A 24479-nucleotide genomic window follows, 5' to 3' on the forward strand; every position below is an offset into this window, starting at 1 on the left:
ATCCCTTCCTTTCAAGAACCCCCCACAAACCTTCTCTTTCTCGTCCATCCTTTCCCGCACCCCCCACAAACCTTCTCTTTCTCGTCCATCGCTTCCTTTCCCCCACACCCCCACAAACCTTCTCTTTCTCGTCCATCGCTTCCTTTCCCGCACCCCCCACAAACCTTCACTTTTTTGTCCATCGCTTCCTTTCCCCCACCCCCCACAAACCTTCACTTTCTCGTCCATCGCTTCCTTTCCCGCACCCCCCACAAACCTTCTCTTTCTCGTCCATCGCTTCCTTTCCCCCACCCCCCACAAACCTTCACTTTCTCGTCCATCGCTTCCTTTCCCGCACCCCCCACAAACCTTCTCTTTCTCGTCCATCGCTTCCTTTCCCGCACCCCCCACAAACCTTCTCTTTCTCGTCCATCGCTTCCTTTCCCCCACACCCCCATAAACCTTCTTTCTCATTCATACCTTCCTTTCCTCCACCCCCCACAAACCTTACACCTAACAATTAATTAACAATTAACAAGTCAATAACACAGTAGAAAAAAAAGAGAGTCTATATACATTGTGTGCAAAAGGCATGAGGAGGTAGGCGAATAATTACAATTTTGCAGATTAACACTGGAGTGATAAATGATCAGATGGTCATGTACAGGTAGAGATATTGGTGTGCAAAAGAGCAGGAAAGTAAATAAATATAAACAGTATGGGGATGAGGTAGGTAAAATTGGGTGGGCTATTTACCGATAGACTACGTACAGCTGCAGCGATCGGTTAGCTACTCAGATAGCAGATGTTTGAAGTTGGTGAGGGAGATAAAAGTCTCCAACTTCAGCGATTTTTGCAATTCGTTCCAGTCACAGGCAGCAGAGAACTGGAACGAAAGGCGGCCAAATGAGGTGTTGGCTTTAGGGATGATCAGTGAGATACACCTGCTGGAGCGCGTGCTACGGGTGGGTGTTGCCATCGTGACCAGTGAACTGAGATAAGGCGGAGCTTTACCTAGCATGGACTTGTAGATGACCTGGAGCCAATGGGTCTGGCGACGAATATGTAGCGAGGGCCAGCCGACTAGAGCATACAGGTCGCAGTGGTGGGTGGTATAAGGTGCTTTAGTAACAAAACGGATGGCACTGTGATAAACTGCATCCAGTTTGCTGAGTAGAGTATTGGAAGCTATTTTGTAGATGGCATCGTAGAAGTCGAGGATCGGTAGGATAGTCAGCACCAGAAAGAGAAGGGAGGGATAGATCAATGAAAGTTCAGTCTGTGAAAATTGGGGGTTTGCGCTTGTTTGAATGTGTGTGTGTGGTGTGTCTGGTGTGTGTGTGTCGGGTCTTTCTTGCCTCTGGCATTGAAAGGTCCTGGTGTAGGTTACAGATTGTGAAATTTGGCTCACATGTGTGCCGGCTAGTAAAAATGTTCAAAGGTTGCTGACTGCTCAGCATGACTTGGTCAGACAGGACCAGAGAGACTGTAGTCCCGGCCAGGGAAGGAACTTTCACCTACACCGCAAGGTAAGACTGTTAGCCTTACACTTTTCTGAGTGGCTGGAAAACACATACTGGCATATCAGCTGTTACGTATCCTGCTAGCCTGTTTCTCTGGAATGTTGATTTCCCCTGCTTTCTGGCACAGTGAAGACAAACAAAGTGGATATGTTTATATGACAGAGTGTTAAAGTTCAGGACACGTTATTGTGATGAGGTGAGGTTGGTTCCAGGTGCAGAGAAGAGACCAGACGAGGAATCAGTGGTTAAGGATTAACATAAATACTTTACTGATTAACAGTAACCGCAGGATCACACTTGAAAAAAACCCCACTAAGTCTTGAAAACTCACTCAGGAAACAAACGCACAGGTTAACCATTCAAGCCTCTGCAAAGGACAATGGAAAACACACCAGTTAGATTTGGGTATGTCATTCTAGGAGAAAATTGGGACAAAAAGGGTCGGACCCTTGAACTAAATCAGAGGTGGTGAGAATTGCTGAGGCAAATGCCTGCTCACATTGTGTTTGCCGGCAGCCCTGTAAATGAGTGATGTGATAGAGAGCTCAAAGATTACTATTTGGATACACTTTGGCTATTATTTTACTATATGTCTCTCTCCTTCTACCCCCCCCCCCCCCCTCTCTCTCTCTTTCTCTTTCTCTCTCTCTCTCTCTCTCAATTTCAATTCAATTTGCTTTACTGGCATGACGTGATAATGTACATTTTGCCAAAGCTTATTTTGGATATTTACAATATAAAATAAAAATGAGAATCAAAATTGTCAACGGGACAACAGTAACAACAATAACCAAGTGTTAAAATAACCATACATTCAACAATAACAATAAGCATTGTAATAACAATAAGCACAATAAGCATTGAGTACATGTGCAGGTTGATTGGTTTGTCAGACACTGTCCCTCAACTTCTGTCAGGCAGCAATGTAGTGTGCTGCCAACCCACAGCTCTCTGCGTCCTCCCCCAACAGTACGGGTAGCCTACTCTCATCAGAGAGGTCTTTGAAACCTTGAATAAGGGTTTCAAATTTGGGGAAATGACACTCTCTAATTGTTTTATATTTTTGACATGTTTTTTTTTTGTTGACATTTTTTGACAGGAATTGCAGCTCCGTCTCAGGTTCTGCTGTTGTGCAGTGGTTGCACAGCCTTTCCTCTACAGGGAGCCAGGTTTTCCTGTGTCTACCCTTCTCAATGGCAAGGCTGTACTCACTGAGCTGTGCTCACTCTCTCTCTCTCTCTCTCTCTCTCCCTCTCTCTCTCTCTCCCTCCCTCTTTCCCTCTGTCCGTCTGTCCAGCAGATGGAGCCAGTCTCTCTCCCAGCGCTGTCCCGAGTCGCCATCTGCGGCGGTACCCATGGCAACGAGATGTCGGGCGTGTACCTGGTGAGGGAGCTGCAGAGGCAGAAGCTGGAGAAGGCAGGGTCGGCGACCTTGACCACGGTCATATCCAACCCGCGTGCCGTCCAAGTGTGCAAAAGATACACCGACATGGACCTCAACCGCTGTTTCACTGACGCCATACTCAGGTAAACGTTGCCATAAGCACAAATGAAACTGTACATGCAATCAGTGTGATCCACAAAGGGATTGTTCACCTCATCTACAAATGTACAAGTATGGACCTGTCGGAAAATGTACTATTCAGGGATGAACTGTATGAATCAGAACTGAGATCTTACCACTATGTAAAGAAGCCAATAATTACACAATGCGTTGTGAGCATACACAATATAGCATACACAATATAGCATACACAATATAGCATACACAATATAGCATACACAATATAGCATACACAATATAGCATACACAATATAGCTTTCATGTGATATATCCCTCCACCGTGGAGTCCGTTAATTAATAATGTGGTCATGGCAACATTTCCAGATAACTTTGGATATTGTTTTGGAACATTCTGAATCTTGCAACCTGGCCTGGTATGTACCTGGCCACCAAGGCCACTACCTATCTGAACAGTCTATTCCAGTTTTTGCATAAATGGGACTATATCATAATTCATATTCATTCTTGGTACTTAATTGATACTCCAGATTTACTCAACCCTACAGAGCTAAGGGATGGCATCCCAAAGAGTTGGTGGCATTTACTTCCTCATCTCAGTCTCTCACCAGAAAAGATGAGTAGTTTGCATTCTCCCATGCCAAGGCGATGCACCTATCTTCTCGTATGTACACTCGTTCACTCTCTCTTTCTCCCTCTCCCACTCTCTCTTTCTCTGTCTCCCTTCTCTCTTACTCTCTCTATATCCCTCCCCCTCTCTTTCCCTCCCTAGTTCACCTGTGACGGTCGCCACCCCGTACGAGGTGAGGCGAGCCCAGGAGCTGAACACACTGCTTGGGCCCAAGGGCAAATTGGGGGCCGTGGACTTGGTGTGTGACCTCCACAACACCACAGCCAACATGGGCCTCAGCCTCATCTCCTACTCTGTCCAAGACTGGGTCATCATGCACATCTATAGACAAGTCCAGGTGACCACAGGTTCAGTTCAATCCAATAAAATAAAGGAAAAAAATGAAGGACAAGGGAAACTGATCCCAGACCTGAACTTTGAAACAACATCCCCTTGTCCTTAGTACTGCCAGCCCCGCAATGTAGGCCATCAAATATGCTCTCTAGGGTCAAAAGTGTATCTTATTCTGTTTTGGTGTGAGAGCATTAGATTAAAAGGGAATAAAGATGGTTCTGTTTTAACGGGGAAGTGGATGGTTCATGGAAACAGGAAGTTTCAGTACAACTTATAAATGCCGGCAGATCATTTGTTCCCTCAATGTGATGGGATCTGATGGGATACCCTTTAATGCGCAAATATTGATATATTAACCATCATGTCTAAGTAAAATTGGAGTCACACGGTGATATGGTGTGTGGTCCTCCCACTACCACTCGGAAAACGATGCAGTTTTTTAGGTTACAGATGAAATAAATGATGATGAACTTCACAGGTTGGTGAATGATGATCGATGCTTGACAGCCATTTGACAAAATAAAATATTCTCGCCCTTATCCATAATAATCTCATAATGTAGACTAGCCTACAGTTTGTATCTGTACCTACGAGCTGTTGTGCAGTGCTGTTGGCTCGAGCGCAAGTGTCAAGAACAGAGTAGGTACATTTGCTATTTTATCTGTAGAGTTGAAACTGTGATGGAAAAGTCAAATTGGTCTGCGCTATGTCATCACACACTGATTTTTATCTGTAACAAGTCTGTTTGGTGGGAAATTGGTGTAACTGATGTCAAATGGCTAGCTAGTTAGCGGTGGTGCGCGCTAATAGCGTTTCAGTGACGCCACTCGCTCTGAGACCTTGAAGCAGTTGTTCCCCCTGCTATGCAAGGGCCGCGGCTTTTGTGGAGCGATGGGTAATGATGCTTCGAGGGTGGCTGGTTCGAGCCCAGGTAGGGGCGAGGAGAGGGACGGAAGCTAAACTGTTACATTGGCATAGTTTCTTTATGCAGATTTTAGAATATTCGTATGACAATCTGTTGCCAATTGGATGGAAATTTAGCTACAAATACAATGCTGGTTGGACTTTAATAATCTGATTGGAGTGTATAATTTCAACATGACTCGATTGCTGTCTTAAAGGGGAAGTGCATGCACCATCTGACCCAGTTTCTATGAGGAGAAGGGCTTCATCTGACTACTATAATCTGGGTTCTACTGGAGTGTAAAGAGTTCATCTGTTGTGTTCTCAGAGGAAGATAACCTCAGCGCCCGTGAGGTTTATCCTGCTGGATCTACCCCTAGCTGATGTCTACTCTCAGGACTCCCTGGGCAAGCATGGCTTCTGTAAGTGTTTGTGCTCGTGCGTGTGTTGTGCGTTCATTGGAAACACACCATGCAATCTTCTTCCTGTCATAAGAAACCAGTGTATTTTCAGTATGTTTTTCCATTTACATGACAAATGTATTCATTCTGATGCTGTCACTCCGCAGCGATAGAGGTGGGACCTCAACCCCATGGTGTGGTCAGAGCCGACATCTTCAACTTAATGAAGGAGGCGGTCGACCAGACACTAGATTGGGTCCAGTGCTTCAACTCAGGTACTTGAACTCCCATCAACGGTGAATATTGCTGACCCCTCACATCCTCTACACACAGAATACACAACCCTCGATCATCGCGACCAAGTCTACTGCCTTGGTCAACAACAAGAATAGCATGAACATAATTCATACCTACAAGCATCTAGCTCCCCTGTACCAGGAACAGATACAATGAGATTTTCTTCATGCACATGGGCCTACCATTCAACACTATGCTGTTGGTCTTCACTGCATTTATGGTTATTGTATTTTGAGTATTTTTTCCTGTCTTGTGTTCTGTAACTGTCCTGTGCTCTTTTATATAATGTATATGTACAGTACCAGTCAAAGGTTTGGACATACCTACTCATTCAAGGGTTTTTCTTCATTTTTACTATTTTCTACATTGTAGAATAATAGTGAAGACATCAAAACTATGAAATAACACATATGGAATCATGTAGTAACCACAAAAGTGTTAAACAAATCAAAATATATTTGAGATTTGAGATTCTTCAAAGTAGCCACCCTTTGCCCTGATGACAGCTTTGCACACTCTTGGCATTCTCTCAACCAGCTTCATGAGGTAGTCACCTGGAATGCATTTCAATTAACAGGTGTGCCTTGTTATAAGTTCATTTGTGGAATTTCTTTCCTTCTTAATGCGTTTGAGCCAATCAGTTGTGTTGTGACAAGGTAGGGGTGGTATACAGAAGATAGCCCTATTTGGTAAAATACAAAGTCCATATTATGGCAAGAACAGCTCAAATAAGAAAAGAGAAAGAACAGTCTCCCACAGGAAAGGAAGACCCAGAGTTACCTCTGCTGCAGAGGATAAGTTCATTAGAGTTAACTGCACCTCAGATTGCAGCCCAAATAAATGCTTCATGGAGTTCAAGTAACAGACACATCTCAACATCAACTGTTCAGAGGAGACTGTGTGAATCAGGCCTTCATGGTTGAATTACTGCAAAGAAATCACTACTAAATGACACCAATAAGAAGAAGAGACTCGGTGGGCTAAGAAACATGAGCAATGGACATTAGACCGGTGGAAATCTGTCCTTTGGTCTGATGAATCCAAATTTGAGAGTTTTGGGTCCAACCGCCGTGTCTTTGTGAGACGCAGAGTAAGTGAACGTATGATCTCCGAATGTGTGGTTCCCACTGTGAAGCATGGAGGAGGAGGTGCGATGGCGTGGGGGTGCTTTGCTGGTGACACTGTCACTTATTTATTTAGAATTCAAGGAACACTTAACCAGCATGGCCACCACAGCATTCTGCAGCGATACGCCATCCCATCTGGTTTGCACTTAGTGGGACTATTATTGTTTTTTCAACAGGACAATGAACCAAAACACACCTCCAGGCTGTGTAAGGGCTATTTGACCAAGAAGGAGAGTGTTGGAGTGCTGCATCAGGTAACCTGTCCTCCCCAATCACCTGACCTCAACCCAATTGAGATGGTTTGGGATGAGTTAGACTGCAGAGTGAAGGAAAAGCAGCCAACAAGTGCTCAGCATATGTGGGAACTCCTTCAAGACTGTTGGAAAAGCATTCCTCATGAAGCTGGTTGAGAGAATGCCAAGAGTGTGCAAAGCTGTCATCAAGGCAAAGGGCTGCTACTTTGAAGAAACCAAAATATAAAATATATGTTTCGATTTGTTTAACACTTTTTTTGGTTTCTACATGATTCCATCAAGATTCCATCAAGACAAGTTCCCCTTCAAGAGAAATTACATTTTAGATTCTATTCTAGTCATTAACCAATTACAAACCTTCTCTCATCTTATCTCTACCAGGAAGTGCCTTTGAAGGTGGCGAGGTGGACGATGTGTACACCTTTGTGAAGAGTGTATACTACCCAAGAGACCCAGAGACCAATCAAATCACTGCTGCCATACATCCCCAAGTGCAGGTTCAGGAACATTCTGCACTTGTATATAATTGAATCTTAACTGCAGTCGGTTAAAGTCCTGTACATGAACCCTTTAATGCATAGCTGCGGGAAGTAGGGGTGCCTGGGGTGTTGCAGCACCCTTTGATAAATACAAAATAATTCAGCCATAATTAGGCAACCAACAAAAAATATATATTACACCTGTCTGGACAGAGAAATGAAATTATTCTAAATACTAAATCAGAGAGCATAATTTAGCTACAGACGATAACTAGCTTCTAAAAAATTTAGCTGTGGATTAAGTTTTATTCCAAGCACTTACAGTTGGTAGGTATGCAATTTGGGCAGCATGCGAGGCAAGTATCAAATCACTTTTTGAGTTGTGGCCATACTGTAGATATAATCCATAGAAGGATTTTGGAACCTCTAACCATGGCACTTTGACTGTTAAACTCTAGCAATGACTGCCAGTCCTGACATGAATGGGAATTGTCATCTTTGTATTATATTTCTATGGTTGGTTACAGCTGCCAGTTTGCCTTTCACAATTTTCAAAATACAATTTTGAGAAAAACATAGGTCTAACCGTTCGAAAAGGAATGCCTACTGTTGAAAAATTCCTAACAACGTTTGAGTGATTCTGAGTGAACAGCACTGTTTTTCAAAGTATCTTATCTTGAGATATTGGCACGAGCTCATTGGCCATCACCAGTGAGTAGCCTCTGCTTCATATTCATATTTTGGTGAGTGTCACTGGGAAGTTTATTTTGTAGCCTACTGTAGCCTATACTATATACTGTATACAGTATACTACATATCAGGGTTTCCGATTATGATAATTTTGCGCTGGACAAGTAATTGGGAAGATTTTTCATTTATCGGACATTTAAGAAATGTACCGGTCATTCATATGCATTGGGTGCTGAACGCATTAGATCGTCCACCCACGCAGCCATCGCCATCAATAAACGATGGATAGTGGCCAAATGAGCCACATTACATGTCCTTAAAAACAGCCTATAACAAATTACAAAAACACTATTCCTTGTGTTTCCATTTTTAGAAAAATGCTAAATTGATAGCATGTTGTTTTATTGGTTTTAACTTATCTTAAACAATAATTGTCCACCTCACGGTTCAGCTGTCGGAGATTTGTGCACTAAACACATCAGAGCATACAGGTGTTCACTGTATTATATACTATTTAAAAAGCTAGTTTAAACCCTCACAGTAGTAGTTTTGAACAGTCTATATTGCAGAAATGACCAAAAAAGGCTAGTGCCTACCGTACTCAACACATGACAGCAATAGGCTAATGATATGTATTTGACAAAAGGCTAGTGCCTACCGTACTCAACACATGACAGCAATAGGCTAATGATATGTATTTGACAAAAGGCTAGTGTCTCCCCCCCCCCCCCCCCCCCCAATTCCAGCACCCCCAACTCAAAATATCTTCCCACAATGGTACATAGGCTTGTAGGGAATTATTGAAATGTAACGCTGTGAACTTCAGGACACTGCCATACACCCACAATGACAGGTAGGCCGACGGGGTACAACGTTCGTTTAGGTATTTAACTGATTCTCCCTCAGGAGACTGAAAAGATTTGGCATGGGTCCTCAGATCCTCAAAAGGTTTTACAGCTGCACCATCGAGAGCATCCTGACGGGTTGCATCACTGCCTGGTATGGCAACAGCTCGGGCTCTGACCGCAAGGCAGTAGTGTAGTGCTTACGGCCCAGTACATCACCAGGGCCAAGCTTCCTGCCATCCAGGATCTCTATACAACGCGGTGTCAGAGAAAGTCCCTAAAAATGATCAAAGACTCCAGCCACCCTAGTCATAGCCTGTTCTCTCTGTTACCACACGGCAAGCGGTACCGGAGCGCCAAGTCTTCCAAACAGCTTCTACCCCCAAGCCATAAGACACCTGAACAGCTAATCAAATGGCTCCCCAGACTATTTGCACCCCCACCCCCCCCCCCCCCCCCCCAAACGTTGCTGCTATTCTGTTATTATCTATGCATAGCCACTTTAATAACCCTACCTGCATGTACATAATTACCCCAACACCGGTGCCCCTGCACATTGACACATTCACTCTAAACTGGTACCCCCTGTATATAGCCCCGCTATTGTTATTTACTGCTGCTCCTTAATTATTCATTTTTCTTATCATTTACTTTTTTTGTTGTATTTCCCTAACTGCATTGTGCAGGTTAAGGGCTTGTAAAGTAAGCATTTTACTATTTTATTCGGCGCATGTGACAAATAACATTTGATTTGATTATGGTCTATAGATGCCCAAACAATCAACTGTTAGGGTTAGAGTAAGGGAACAGGTAGCATTTGGTTAGTGAAAATCAGCATAGACCTAGTCATTATCTAAATGCAAAGCATGCTGATGTGAATCTTTCTCTCCAGGACCGTGACTTCTGCCTCCTCCATCCGGGAGATCCCATGTTCCTGATGTTTTCTGGGGAGATAGTTAAGTACGAAGGGGAAGAAGTCCTCCATCCCTTCTTTGTGAACGAGTGTGCATACTATGAGAAGAGTATTGCCTTCCACCTGGCACGAAAGATGACAGTCACTATACCCCCCTTGCAAGTGAAGAGAGATTGATGAAGAGAGAGGGGGAGGAAAAGAGAGAATTTAAAGAGTGGGATAATTAAAGGGAAAACACACACTGAACCTTAAGAAGCACTTACTAGTCTAACCTAATTTTCAATTGATTTTGAATTCCATTGTTTTTTATCATCACCAAATAACCTCAGGCATACCTGTATGTGAAATTATGCAGTTCAATGCAATAATCTAGTATGTCAATTAAACATACATTTTTTGTTTAATTAGTTGTCTTCATAGTGATGTAATGTTGCATTGCACTGCTCCATTTAATCTTGTGTTTTCTAGGTACAGACGACACCTTTGAGATAGTTTAATGCAGGAAAAGGTTACAACGATATGAATGCAGAATGACGTCGTGCAGAAAGGAGCTCGAGTTTGCCAGGAAGTTGGATGATTGATAGTTGGTTGTAGAATGGATCTCGGTAGGCATCGTCAGAGATGGTGTCGCAGCATTGAGAGGAACCCTGGATGATTAAAGGAGCTTAATGGTTTCCAGTGGTTGAAAGGGCATTATGGTTCAGGATGGTTGATGGGAAGTGATGGTTCGGGAGGATGACTGCTCGGTCGTCAAGGTATCGTCAGATGAAGACTGAGTGTTTGGGGTGGGAGTCCCGGAGGCATCTTCTTCTTGGTGCAGAGTTAATGTATCCTGGGGAAAAAAAACAAGAAGAGCAGAGAGGGGAGGAGACGGGGGTGGTGAAGGGATGCGAAATGCTACAGAAGATCACGAATATATACATCCATTGATTGGCGAATGAAGTAAATTGGTTTCAGGTGTGGTCTTTCCTCCTGAACTTGAGATGTGTGTAACATAACACCATTTAATGATCTAAAAGACACTCCCACACACATACAATATTAACACTCAGACAGGAGGTAAGCATAGGTGAACTTTATTCTTATGGAAACAGGTATGAGGTGTGCTTTAGGTATAGTCACATAAAAACGCTTACAAAAGCCACAAGTTGTTTCAACACATTTAGACACCCTTCATAAAATGGTGTCCCAGTAAACATTATCTGTTGAGTGCTCATTTACCAAGTGTACTTGGGAGTTAGTGCCAGTTGTCTTGTCATTGGTAGTTTCAAGCTGGCTTCAAACACTGTAGGCTTCAGAAAAGCTAAGTACTGGAGCTACATTTACTTCAACATAACCAAAAAAATATCACGAGCATCAAGAGGAAAATCAAAACACAGGTTAGCTACAGTGGCATCAAAACAACCCAGGATAACATGTCTTTACATTCAAATAAATCTCAATAAATATGGATGACAATGGGAAAGAAGTGGTTACATTCAATCAACATATGACACAAAATTAAACTGAACATTCTCATCAGCGGAAATAAAAAAAGGGAAATGTAGGCAAACGGGGTCAAAAGTCACTACAACGCTCTATAGATAACATAATACAAAACTTCAAAAGCAACAAACCATTTAGTTTAGGAAAACCTAGAAAAAAAAAGGCTAGGATTGCAAAAAGCGTTCATTCATAAATGGTAGAGATGGCAACAGAAGCAAAGGCAAAAATATGACTCCAATCGCTGTTAACTTGAATTTAAAAAAAGACTCGTTAAAAGATTCACCCACAAACAGGTTTCAAGAAAAACAAACGCACTTCACCTTCTCATAATCAACCACAGGTTTTGTTAAACATTATACACATACAGTACGTGCTGCTGGGGACAAATTCATCTGAAAAGTAAAATCAAATTAAACACTTGCCTCTACGACAGTGAGAAGCTCTTAGGATATGTTTATACAGGCGATGTCTCGTTTGAGGTTAGATTGGCTAGTGTGAGCTGTCAAACAGTTGTGCTTAAGGTGGAGAGATTGTTTAGGCCACCCCCGTGGGGTGGAGTTAAGGTGTCGAAGGTTTAGTCACCCTAAGATCTGTCAATCAGGTATAGTAATGGGGAAGATTGTCATGACGACGGGAATGTAAAGGCGTAGTTGTTACAGAGTGAATCACTGGGCTACCCTGTGCTCTTCATGCCTCGTCCTGGCGAGGCCAGTGTGCAGACTTTTGTCCCAAGCCCAGCACTAAATCACTTGAGTTGTGTTCAGTGGGGCACAACGTTATGGAGCCTTCAGATACTCTGACATGACGAGTAAGAAACATCAGCTCTAATGATCACATTTCTATTTGCAAGGTTTCAGTACGTTGCAACCCTCTGAACGTGACCCAGATTCTACTTACAAACAGGACGGTTAACAGACGCAAACACACATAGGCCTTTCAAGAGCAGAAGAGTATCCTAGGAAGCAAGCTAAAACTACTCAGGGTTTTCCAAAATGAACCAACCGTCTTTATTTTATAAATTCTCATGAATGTTGACTTCTGTGTGCTTTCCAATGTGCTTATCAATGCACAAGCACTTTCTACCCACTCCTATCAATATTTAATTATTTATTAAATTATACAAAAGTGTTACATCGAGTGACGCTTAAAATGCATTCTGTCATTACTAAATGTGTAAATATTTTTTTTTACACAAACAAACGCTTGATCAAATTAAAATATATATATATTTTTTATATTGAATCATTCGTCTTCCTCAAAGGAAAGGGATGACGACGCAATCTTTGTTCGAGAGGTATCGGATTTCATTGGTCCTCAACTCACGACTCAGTAATTTTATTCAGGGTAAGTGGAGTTAGCTGCAAGTTAGCCTGCCCCGGAGCAGGTTAGTTCTGATGGATTCGTTGCCATAGAAATGTACTTGGCTAAAAGGTGAGCCACTGTCGTATGACTGGTGCCCCGAATTGAACTCGGAGTTGACCAAAGTCACCTTGCTAATTACTCAAACCTGCTTCGTAGGATACCCCTCAGGAGTATAGATCATTGTTATGTAGACTGCCATTTAGGATTAGCTTAGGGTCACATTCAGTTAAACATGCCGTTTGTAAAATGTTTAGAAACGTAGCCATTTCATAGAAACAATCTCACCTTCTACAAATTGGAGTCTGCATGTTACTGGAAACACTCCACGTCTTCCATTTCAAAACGTTATGCTCTTACTGAGTGCAACCCTGACGTATAAAAGAAACCCAGTCTGTTTAGGCCACCCGGTAGGCCGTCATGCGGGTGTAGTTCTGGCGGTGGCTACGGGCGGCCCACAGGAAGAGGGCGGCCGCCATCATCTCCAGTGGCGAGGAGATGAGGGCCAGGTACAGGGACCAGCCCAGGGAGCCGTCCACACCGTCGGGAAGCACCGAGACCCTGTGGAGGAGGTCCATGCCAGCCAGGAAGCAGCACACTGTGCCCAGGGAACACAGACCTGGATGGGAAAGACAACAATGAATGCAACTTTATTGTTCATTTTACTTCATTGAAAACCCTTCTGCTTTGGCAAAATGTTCATGTGTATTTCATGCCAATAAAGCACCATTGAATTTCATTGAGAGAAATCGAGATGTGGTAGGCGGCATGAATCATGAATGACTTAGCTTTCATTCATACCTTTACATGTTGTTGGGTGTAAAGTTTGTGTTCGTGTGTGGTGGGAGGGTTAAAGGTACTAGGGGGCAGTATTTTCATTTTTGGAAAAAAAACAATCCTGTTTTAAACGGGATATTTTGTCAGGACAAGATGCTAGAATATGCATATAATTGACAGCTTAGGATAGAAAACACTAAAGTTTCCAAAACTGTAAAGATATTGTCTGTGAGTATAACAGAACTGATGTTGCAGGCGAAAGCCTTAGAAAAATCCAATCCGGAAGTGCCCCAGGTTTTGAAAGCGCTGCGTTCCAATGAGTCCCTATTGAGCTGTGAATGTGCCATCAACGAGCTTACGCTTTCCACGTATTCCTACGTGGCTCCGAGAGAGATTCTCGCGTAAAATACAGAGGTAGCCATTACTCCAATCGGTCCTACTGAAAAACGAATTGTCCCGACTGATATATTATCGAATAGATATTAGAAAAACACCTTGAGGATTGATTCTAAACAATGTTTGCCATGTTTCTGTCGATATTATGGAGCTAATTTGGAATATTTTTCGGCGTTGTCGTGACCGCAATTTCCGGGCGATTTCTCAGCCAAACGTGAAGAACAAAAGGAGCTATTTCGCCTACAAAAAATAATCTTCTGGGAAAAAATGAACTTTGGCTATCTACCTGGGAGTCTCGTGAGTGAAAACACCCAAAGTTCATCAAAGGTAAACGATTTAATTTGATTGCTTTTCTGATATTCGTGACAAGGTTGCCTGCTGCTAGCATGGCATAATGCTATGCTAGTCTATGATACACTTACACAAATGCTTGTCTAGCGTTGGCTGTAAAGCATATTTTGAAAATCTGAGATGACAGGGTGATTAACAAAAGGCTAAGCTGTGTTCCAATATATTTCACTTGTGATTTTCATGAATAGAAAGATTTTCTAGGAAGATTCATGTCCGTTGCGTTATGCTAATTAGTGTCAGGCGATGATTACGCTTCCGGACCCGGGTTTGAGAGTCACAAGAAGTTTTAAGGGAGTTGAGAGGCACTGTGATTATCCATGCAGTTCTCAAACCTGCCAGCAGGTGGAGCACTCCAACGCCCAGGGTGGGGGTGATGCTGCGGCAGAGGCAGGCGCAAACGCCGATGAGTCCGCTGAGGATAACAAAGGCTAGGGACACCAGAGGCAGCAGGAACTGGCACCTCCACAGGTCTGCTCAGACACAGAGAAAGCAACTTAGAAATGTCAGAAAAGTGCAGTACAAATAAAGTTTTTTTCGTTTGTTTCGTAGGACGGATAAACAATATCTGTTTAAAGAGCTTTATAATGCTTATTATGAATTTATTATGAATGCGTGGCTGTGTGCGTCTCTGTGTATGTTTGCCCTTAGAGAGAAAGGGAAAGAGAAGAGGTCACATGATTGTCAGTAACAATAAGAAACAACAGTGGAAATTACCACATTTCCAAACCTCATTTCTATAAATCATAAGCTTTGTTTGAACCAAGGTTATTACAGTAAATGAAGAAAAAAAACTAAAATCAGGATTTTTTCCCCCGTAAACTGAAGTAAAATCATTAACAAACCTGTTTGAAAAACACAAATGTTTAGTTTGTTTTTTTCTCTCTTAATTAAAAATAAAATTTAAAAAATCGAACAGGGTTTTCAAGCTTCTGAATCCGGCGGGCCACACAGATTGGGTTTGAGTGGTAAGGTTCAAGCAACCGACTGTAGACGAAAGTCCAGGAGTGAAGTCGGCAGAGGTGCAACTGCAGAACAGGGGTTTCAAATCAAAGTGATATCTGAGACCTCTCCAACTAATGAATTGTTAACGTTAAGCCTATGTTTTCTGTTTGTGAGTGTGATATGGGGGTTTAGAAAAGTTTATTTAAACATTTATAAAGAAAAAAAAATATGCATAAACAATAGTGGCTATGTTGACACTGCCATCATGTTGATCTGAGCCTTGCTGTTTGAAAACCACTAATGTCACAGATGCACCTCCCCAAACTTCCCTGAATGTAAGCAAAATTCATCAAATTCTCGGGCTTAACTTCCCTTGGAAAGTTTCCGGGCCCTTTGCAACCCTAGTGATACAGCCCAACAGGATGCTCTCAATTGTGCATCTGTAAACGTTTGTGAGGGATTTAGGTGAGGAGCCAAATTTAGGTGACAAGCTGTTGCGCCTTCTTTACCACAATGTCTGTATTGGGTGGACCATTTCAGCATGTCTGTGATGTGTACACCGAGGAACTTAAAACTTTCCACCTTCTCCACTACTGTGCCGTCGATGTGGATAGGGGGTGCTGAGTTATATAGGCAGGTGTGTGCCTTTCCAAATCATGCCCAATCAATTGAATTTACCACAGGTGGACTCCAATCAAGTTGTAGAAACATCTCAAGGATGATCAATGGAAACAGGATGCACCTGAGCTCAATTTCAAGTCTCGTAGCAAAGGGTCTGAATTCTTATGCAAATATGGTATCTGTTTTTTATTTTAATACATTTGCAAGAAATTCAAAATACATTTTTTGCTTTGTTATTATTGGGTATTGTGTGTAGATTGCTGAGGATTTTGTATTGAATTTTTTACATTTTAGAATATGGCTGTAACGTAACAACATTTGGAAAAAGTCAAGGGGTCTGAATACTTTCTAAAGGCACTGTATCTATGTGTGTGTGTGTGTGGCTGCAAGGCAAGACTCACATGTCCGAAGCAGGTCCTCCCCAGTGTTGTGATTCCCCGGTTCTTTGTACTTGGGTAAAAACTGCTGAGGCAGAGTAAAGCTCACACACTGTGTCACCATCTTAGGATCTGAGAGAACAAGAGACAGACATTCAATCTGATGTGGGTTGTCGACATTGCAGCTTTTAAAGGCAATGTTCACATGTTCACATTCACGGTTAAACACTGCAGATGTCCTCCCCATCAGAAATTGCCTTTAAAAAGCTGCATTGTCGACAACCTGCGATCATATTGAACCCCAAACTCCTTGGCAGTAAGCACCAAATATTTATACTAATAGCAAACCCAGTGTTGCTCCTGTGTGGGTATCAGAAAAAAGGAGGCTTTGCTTTATAATTCAATATTAACATGGTGTATAACACTGATGGGCACAGAGCTGTATAACTGGTGCACCTGTGTATCCAGCACACCCTTTCCGTACCAACACCTGCAATGAATGCTGTAATATATATATAATATATTTACATATATTCAACATAATATAATATATGCCATTTAGCAGACGCTTTAAATCAATGCAACTTAGTCGTGTTCGGTGACCCGCTCTAGTGTGTGTAGGTTCTTACCAGGCTCTTTGAACCAGTGCGACTGGCCGGGCGCCTGCACACACCTCCACCACAGGCCCAGTGTGCCGTTGAGGCGGAACAGAGTGTCGCTGTAAGCCTTTTCATCAAACTCCCCATTGATGAAGTCCTCGCGCAGCTCCGAAGCGTTGCTGGCCTCATGGTTGCCGGGCGGACTTCGGTACTGGTACCAGTGCTGTGTTCCCACGGCAACGGAGAGATAGACTGTGGCCAGCAGACTCAGAACAGAGCCAATGACTAGGGCCGTAGCGTAGCGGTTATCCACCATGGTTTGCAATTCAAGAGTGTCTGTTTGTGGGTAAAAAATATTTTACTCTTACTGCATTTGTTAGCGTGTCGACTCGTGCCCTATGAAGGGAAGTTGAAAAGTAGGGGATAAGGGCAGTCACTATAAGACATCAGCTATTGAGTGAGCACTTAACAGCCTTGCAGTAATGTCCTTAACACTGACAGTGCAGTTCCTGAGCATGATGGTTGTTTCAGTGCTTCCCAGCCTGTCCTCTGTGCCTTCCTTGTAGTCCAGGTCCTCACAACCCCACCATTCACTGCTTTGAAGGAGAACAAATCTGAAGAAAATGTATTGCAAACTGTCATTCAACTACATTTTAATTCAGATCTTAGACTGGCACATTTTGGCTCTGATAGTAAGATCGTGTAACGTTAGTTAAAAAAGCAGCAAAGTTACCGGTAAGCACAGACGAAAGGGGGTTAGCTAACTGTCAGTATCTCGTTAAGGCGAATGGAAATAAGCATATGGTATTAATTATTAAGTAATGACATGCATCTAACTAGCTCACTAAACAGAAAACGATGTCCTTGCAATGAGAAAATAATCAAAGTGGCAAGAATGACAGATATTGCCTTTTTTCTACCGACTGTCATCAAACGCTAATAACGCTAGCTAGCTAACTGCTGCAAAACCGCCACGACAGAGTGGCATGTTTCTTGAAAAAATATACATTTGTTGTGAATGAACAAAGCCATCATGCATTTAAATCGATCAATGTAATGGCTTTCAGATTAATTTAAACGATAATAACGTTTATAGCAAATACTATAAACATGAAGCTATTCAACTCACTCGATAGCGTTCCTTTTCCGTATGATTTAGGGGTTTCCACTAGTTGCCACCGAGTCAGAATTGGCTATGGTAAAGATTCATGAAAACAAAACATTTATTTTGGGTCTTAATTTAAGGTTTAAAATAAGATTGTATGAATATTGCAGAAATAGAGGTGTTTGTGGCCGTGGTAACTATTGAGGGGTGTGGCTTTTTTTTGTCAAAGCAGCATCATCAGACAGCGTCTTGTGTAACACTACCATGTGGTCTTTGTAGTTTTTGGCTACACATTCGCCTTTCAATACACTGAGGTGGTTCTTAGAATGGCGAACGAATGGTGTCTCTTTGTAGGCACTAACACAGCCATGGTTCGATTCGTTTTTGTAAAAACACCGAAAGTAATATCTGTGGTTAACACAGGCATTCAGGCTCCCAGGTGGCGCAGTGATCTAACGCACTGCATCTCAGTGCAACACTAGTATCCAGGCTGTATAATATATGGCCGTGATTAAGAGTACCATAGGGTGGTGCACAATTGCCCAGTGTTGTCTTATACTTTGTTCTATGAGATAATGGTCATTATCTAACATCAATTTTGATTTTTTTTAAGCATTTATGTAATCAATCAAAGCACATAAAGGCTTCATAATTAATGAAGGTCCCATTAACTGACTGATATTATCTCCTAGAACAAAACGTATAATATCTCCTAAACCTGTGTTAAATAACCTCAGACCTTAATATCAGCATTTATCCCAAAAGCCTATGCTTTCCCAATAGGAATGGCTGAACGAACCATAACTCATTTCTGTTTTTTAGGATTACCAACGGGAAAGCGCTATAGCTGTCAGTTAATAACATATGTATTTGTTATTTCCTGTTCATAACATTTTGATATCACTCTCTAGTGGTTTCATGCTGGTGGTCCACAATATGATTCTGACAACATTCTTAAAAACAAGACAATTTCTACGTAGGGGAGGCTGAAGAGGACTCCGACGAACATGATGGTGTTCTCCGTTTTGCTTCCAACCCCCACAAGTGTCACGGGACTTGTCTGATGTAACACTAATATGACCCCACAGAAGAAGTTGAATGGAGCTGAAGGTTGGAACTAATAACAACAAGATAACCAATGTAAAACATACTTTGCCCGTAAAACGTTTTTTGGTTAGGAACTTTTACAGTTGGAAAGAATTGGCAAATGGAAATCAAATCGGATGGACATCATAAATATATGGGCGAGGTTGAGGGTAGAGGAAGGACAAGAGTTAAAAACAAACAAAATAAAACTATGGTAAAATAAACTGTATCCATAAAATGTATGTAGCATGTATAAGCTGGAAATACAGGCCTAAGCGTTGTTGTTCACTAGTTTGCTCCCATTGGGGGAGGGGTGGTACGGTAATAAAGGAAATATATATATATAATAAATATATATATATGTGTATGTATGTATGTATATACAGTTGAAGTCGGAAATGTACATACTGTACACCTTAGCCAAATACATTTAAACTCTGTTTTTCACAATTTCTGACATTTAATCCTAGTAAAAATTCCCTCACTTAGGTCAGCTGGATCATCACTTTATTTTAAGAATGTGAAATGTCAGAGTAATAGTAAAGATAATTGTTTATTTCAGCTTGTATTTCTTCCATCACATTCCCAGTGGGTCAGAAGTTTACATACACTGAATTAGTATTTGGTAGCATTGCCTTGAAATTGTTTAACATGGGTCAAACATTTTGGGTAGCCTTCCACAACCTTCCCACAATAAGTTTGGTGAATTTTGGCCTATTCCTCCTGACAGAGCTGGTGTAACTGAGTCAGGTTTGTAGGCCTCCCTGCTCGCACACTCTTTTTCAGTTCTGCCACAAATTTGCTATAGGATTGAGGTCAGGGCTTTGTGATGGCCACTCCAATACCTTGACTTTGTTGTCCTTAAGCCATTTTGCCACAACTTTGGAAGTATGCTTGGGGTCATTGTTCATTTGGAAGACCCATTTGCGACCAAACTTTAACTGATGTCTTGAGATGTTGCTTCAATATATCCACATAATTCCCCTTTCTGATGATGCCATCCATTTTGTGAAGTGCACCAGTCCCTCCTGCAGAAAAGCACCCCCACAACATGATGCTGCCACCCCTGTGCTTCACAGTTGAGATGGTGTTCTTTGGCCTGCAAGCCTCCCCATTTTTCCTCCAAACATAACGATGGTCATTATGGCCAAACAGTTTCATTAGACCAGAGGACATTTCTCCAAAAAGTATGATCTTTGTCCCCATGTGCAGTTCCAAACCCTAGTCTGGCTTTTTTATAGCGGTTTTGGAGCAGTGGCTTCTTCCTTGCTGAGCGGCCTTTCAGGTTATGTCGATATAGGACTCCTTTTACTGTGTATATAGATACTTGTGTACCTGTTTCCTCCAGCATCTTCACAAGGTCCTTTGCTGTTGTTCTGAGATTGATTTGCACTTTTCACACCATAGTATGTTCATCTCTTGGAGACAGAACGTGTCTCCTTCCTGAGCGGAATGACGACTGCGTGGTCCTAAGGTGTTTGTACTTGCGTACTATTGTTTGTACGTGGTACCTTCAGGCATTTGGAAATTGCAACCCATAGATGATTCAGATTTGTGGAGGTCTACCCATTTTTTCGGAGGTCTTGGCTAATTTCTTTTGATTTTCCCATTATGTTAAGCAAAGAGGTACTGAGTTTGAAGGTAGGCCTAAAAAAATACATCCACAAGTACACCTCCAATTGACTCAAATGATGTCAAATAGCCTATCAGAAGCTTCTGTAGCCATGACATCATTTTCATACACACTTAGTGTATGTAAACTTCTGTAATTGGAATTGTGATACAGTGAATTATAAGTGAAATAATCCGTCTGTAAACTATTGTTGGAAAAATTACTTGTGTCATGCACACAGTAGATATCCTAACGGACTTGGCAAAACAATAGTTTGTTAACAAGAAATTTGTGGAGTGGTTGAAAAACGAGTTTTAATGACTCCAACCTAAGTGTATGTAAACTTCAGACTTCAACTGTATGTTTTTTTGGCAGAAATGCCTTCTCAAAAATGTGAACTTTTGTGTGCCTTAATAACAAACTTGTATGCCATCTGTAAATACAAATAAAATTGTTAAATTACGAACCTGGTTGGTTAAGCCACAGAAAAAGAAAGCAACCTTCCCACTAGCCATGATTGGCTGAGATAATGAGTGGGCTGGACATGCCAAGAGATGAGCTCGGATTGGTATGCCATAAAGAAGTGTTCTGTCTATTTGAGCTCGTCAGTCTGTGTTCATTTCTGATTAATTTCAAGCTAAAGTGTACTGTTAGCTAGCTACCTAACGTTAGCTAGCTGGCTCCCTAGCTAACGTTATTATTCGTATCCCAGAGCCGTATTCATGCAGGGTAGTAACGACATGATATGGCACTGTGTTCATTGTTTTTTTAACTAGCTAATGCTAGCTGGCTGGCTCATTAGCTAACGTTATGTGACGTCTGTGAACTTTGTTTACCTTGCTAGGTTCATTGTTTACCTTGCTTGCTAGCTATATGTCTTAAGCTAAAGTGTACTGTTAGCTAGCTAGCTAGCTAAAGTTAGCTAGCTGGCTCCCTAGCTGATTCGTGTAATCACCAGAGCTGTTTGCTTGATACTTCCGGCGCCGACAGAGATGGCCGCCTCGCTTCGCGTTCCTAGGAAACTATGCAGTATTTCATTTTTTTATGTGTTATTTCTTACATTGTTACCCCAGGAACTCTTAGGTTTTATTACATACAGTCGGGCTGAACTAATGGATATTAGAGCAACGTCAACTCACCAACATTACGACCATGAATACGACTTTCCCGAAGCGGGTCCTCTGTTTGGCCCACCACCCAGGACAATGGATCGGATCGCAGCCTGCAACCCAAAACAACGGCGCGCAGAAGGGGCAGACGGAGTGGTCTACTGGTCAGGCTCCGTAGATGGGCACATCGCGCACCGCTCCCGAGCATACTACTCGCCAATTCTGCATACCTCTGGCCCTTCTTTGGACACTGTGTTAACTAACCTCCAGACGAGCTTCAATACCATACAACTCTTAAATGCAAGTAAAACTAAATGCATGCTTTTCAACCGATCCCTCTCCACACCTGCTCACCCGTCCAGCATCACTACTCTGGACGGCTCTGACTTAGAATACGTGGACAACTACAAATACCTAGGTGTCTGGTTAGACTGTAAACTCTCCTTCCAGACTCACTTGATAGCTACCTGCACAAATAGCTAGCTAGAACAAAGTGTTAATAAGATAAATACATTTAAAAAGATTAAAAGCAATACCAATAAGTTCTCCAGTAGGAATCTACTGAGGGAGCTAAGAGCTGTGTGGTCAGTCATTTCCCAGCAACTTCAGTAAAAAGGCAGATCCCCAGGAGGACATAGCATCCAAAATTAAATCTAGAATTGGCTTCCTATATCACAACAAAGCATCCTTCACTCATGCTGCCAAACATATCCTCGTAAAACTGACCATCCTACCGATCCTCGACTTCGGTGATGTCATCTATAAAATAGCCTCCAACACTCTAGTCAACAAACTGGATGCAGTCTATGACAGTGCTATCCGTTTTTGTCACCAAAGCCCCATGCACTACCCACCATTGCGACCTGTTCAATTCTATCGATGATAGATTGACTAGACTCATAGTACAGAATGAATGACTGACTGTCCAGTTCACCATCCGTTCACCCTCTCACCTCCTGCCTGTATTGAAGCAGCAGCAGTTTATGGGTGACGAAAAACCGGGCCTTTTTGTTTTTTCTGATCCTGGACCTCTGTCAGGCCTACAGGGAAAAGATGACTTACATTACGTGAGAAATAAATGGGTCGTGGTAGCCTCCAAATGAATGTAGAAGTGTTTAGAAACATATTCCATTCTTATTTACACTTAAAGTGACTCCAAAATCACACAATACATGATTGACCATTCATTTTAATGGGGACAAAATGCAACCAAATCAAACAGCATAAGCACTCAACAAGTTGCCATGATTACTGTATACGTGGTAACCTTTGTATGCTTGCAATGCACAATGATGGAAAAGTACTGGTTAAATGGAGATGTACTGCCTTAGTTCTCAGGCTGAGAGTTTTCTGCACCTGCAGACAGTCACACAGCCTCAAGGCCGAGATAGTAGGGTGAGAAACCAGAGTCTAGACATGTTTTTCTCATCTTAGATACTTTGTATCCGATCCAATGAAACAATGTTGAGATACGATTGACGGTAGGTTGTATAAAGAGTGTGGTCTCCTGTTTCGCCACACAGATCTTTTCTATAGACTACTGTGACTACTGTGAATCTCTGTCTGTAATTGCATTTTATTACTAAAAAGGTTTTACACCAAGGTTCCTGTGTCTGTGTCATCTATCTGGAAGACTGATTGTTAAAGGAAACTTACATCACCCCATGCAAAGGACCAGCCAACATTTGGCGAGCTCGCCAGGAGTGAGTGACCACCGTGTCTGGATGATCTTCATCCCACTGTGCAGCGCATCTAATTATAAGGTAAGCAGACGCCTGTTAAACCAGAAGTCTGAAATGAGACAAAGCACCGTGTGGTTGATGACTCATTCCAGTATGTAAGTGGCACCTCCCTCGTGGGGTTGGTAATTACAGGAACAGTCGATACCTACATTTATGTACACGCCCATATAGGATGTATATGTTATAAATGACACAGAACCCCAGGTGTAATAGTTAGACATTCTTGAGGGTCTAATGGAACCTTGTGTGAGGAACTTGGTTGTAGATTAGGATGAACCAAGTCAGTACTGAGGTACTGGGTGACAAGTGATTGAAAAAGTGTTATATGCGCATGGCGTTCTTACCTGAGGAATGACACTGGTTTTATGTATGGTGTTCTTACCTGAGGAATGACACTGGTTTTATGTATGGTGTTCTTACCTGAGGGATGACACTGGTTTTATGTATGGTGTTCTTACCTGAGGAATGACACTGGTTTTATGTATGGTGTTCTTACCTGAGGAATGACACTGGCTTTATGTATGGTGTTCTTACCTGAGGAATGACACTGGTTTTATGTACGGTGTTCTTACCTGAGGGATGACACTGGTTTTATGTATGGTGTTCTTACCTGAGGAATGACACTGGTTTTATGTACGGTGTTCTTACCTGAGGAATGACACTGGTTTTATGTACGGTGTTCTTACCTGAGGGAAGACACTGGTTTTATGTACGGTGTTCTTACCTGAGGGATGACACTGGTTTTATGTACGGTGTTCTTACCTGAGGGATGACACTGGTTTTATGTACGGTGTTCTTACCTGAGGGATGACACTGGTTTTATGTACGGTGTTCTTACCTGAGGGAAGACACTGGTTTTATGTACAGTGTTCTTACCTGAGGGAAGACACTGGTTTTATGTATGGTGTTCTTACCTGAGGAATGACACTGGTTTTATGTATGGTGTTCTTACCTGAGGGATGACACTGGTTTTATGTATGGTGTTCTTACCTGAGGAATGACACTGGTTTTATGTATGGTG

General features: G+C 42.2%; 2 protein-coding genes across 13 annotated transcripts; one reads left to right on the plus strand and one right to left on the minus strand.

The window, feature by feature from the left end:
- The first annotated feature begins 1309 nt into the window (after positions 1-1309).
- LOC110497470 (N-acyl-aromatic-L-amino acid amidohydrolase (carboxylate-forming) B) lies at positions 1310-10301 on the plus strand. Of its 2 annotated transcripts, none has more exons than XM_021573591.2 (7): positions 1310-1508; positions 2800-3029; positions 3797-3992; positions 5220-5313; positions 5460-5567; positions 7352-7467; positions 9877-10301. In XM_021573591.2, exons 2-7 carry the CDS (start codon positions 2803-2805, stop codon positions 10072-10074), a joined length of 939 nt encoding a protein of 312 aa, XP_021429266.2. In that variant the 5' UTR covers positions 1310-1508; positions 2800-2802; the 3' UTR covers positions 10075-10301. The 2 variants fall into 2 exon arrangements, with proteins under 2 accessions (XP_021429266.2, XP_021429264.2); XM_021573589.2 differs by having other exon boundaries at positions 1316-1508; positions 2803-3029.
- A 656-nt stretch (positions 10302-10957) lies between these two features.
- LOC110497471 (claudin domain-containing protein 1) lies at positions 10958-18162 on the minus strand. 11 transcript variants are annotated; one of them, XM_036954410.1, is made up of 6 exons: positions 17934-18162; positions 17304-17397; positions 16835-17140; positions 16230-16337; positions 14598-14735; positions 10958-13360 (listed from the first exon to the last, which is right to left on the minus strand). In XM_036954410.1, the coding sequence occupies exons 3-6, from the start codon at positions 17118-17120 to the stop codon at positions 13140-13142; spliced, it is 753 nt and encodes a 250-aa protein (XP_036810305.1). In that variant the 5' UTR covers positions 17121-17140; positions 17304-17397; positions 17934-18162; the 3' UTR covers positions 10958-13139. The 11 variants fall into 11 exon arrangements, with proteins under 11 accessions (XP_036810305.1, XP_036810306.1, XP_036810302.1 ...); XM_036954411.1 differs by having other exon boundaries at positions 17304-17400; XM_036954407.1 differs by having other exon boundaries at positions 17304-17418.
- Between the last annotated feature and the right edge of the window lie 6317 nt (positions 18163-24479).

This window comes from Oncorhynchus mykiss, chromosome 19 (genome assembly GCF_013265735.2).
Source record: "Oncorhynchus mykiss isolate Arlee chromosome 19, USDA_OmykA_1.1, whole genome shotgun sequence".
Taxonomy (NCBI): Eukaryota; Metazoa; Chordata; class Actinopteri; order Salmoniformes; family Salmonidae; genus Oncorhynchus; species Oncorhynchus mykiss.

Coding starts and splice junctions, on each gene's coding strand:
- LOC110497471 (XM_036954410.1), bottom strand. CDS start 17,120: ATGGTGGATAACCGCTACGCTACGGCCCTAGTCATTGGCTCTGTTCTG. Junction 16,338..16,834: donor GCACTGGTTCAAAGAGCCTG/GTAAGAACCTAC, acceptor TTGTTCTCTCAG/ATCCTAAGATGGTGACACAG. Junction 13,361..14,597: donor AGTGCTCCACCTGCTGGCAG/GTTTGAGAACTG, acceptor TTTCCCATCCAG/GTCTGTGTTCCCTGGGCACA.
- LOC110497470 (XM_021573591.2), top strand. CDS start 2,803: ATGGAGCCAGTCTCTCTCCCAGCGCTGTCCCGAGTCGCCATCTGCGGC. Junction 5,568..7,351: donor GGTCCAGTGCTTCAACTCAG/GTACTTGAACTC, acceptor TATCTCTACCAG/GAAGTGCCTTTGAAGGTGGC. Junction 7,468..9,876: donor CCATACATCCCCAAGTGCAG/GTTCAGGAACAT, acceptor CTTTCTCTCCAG/GACCGTGACTTCTGCCTCCT.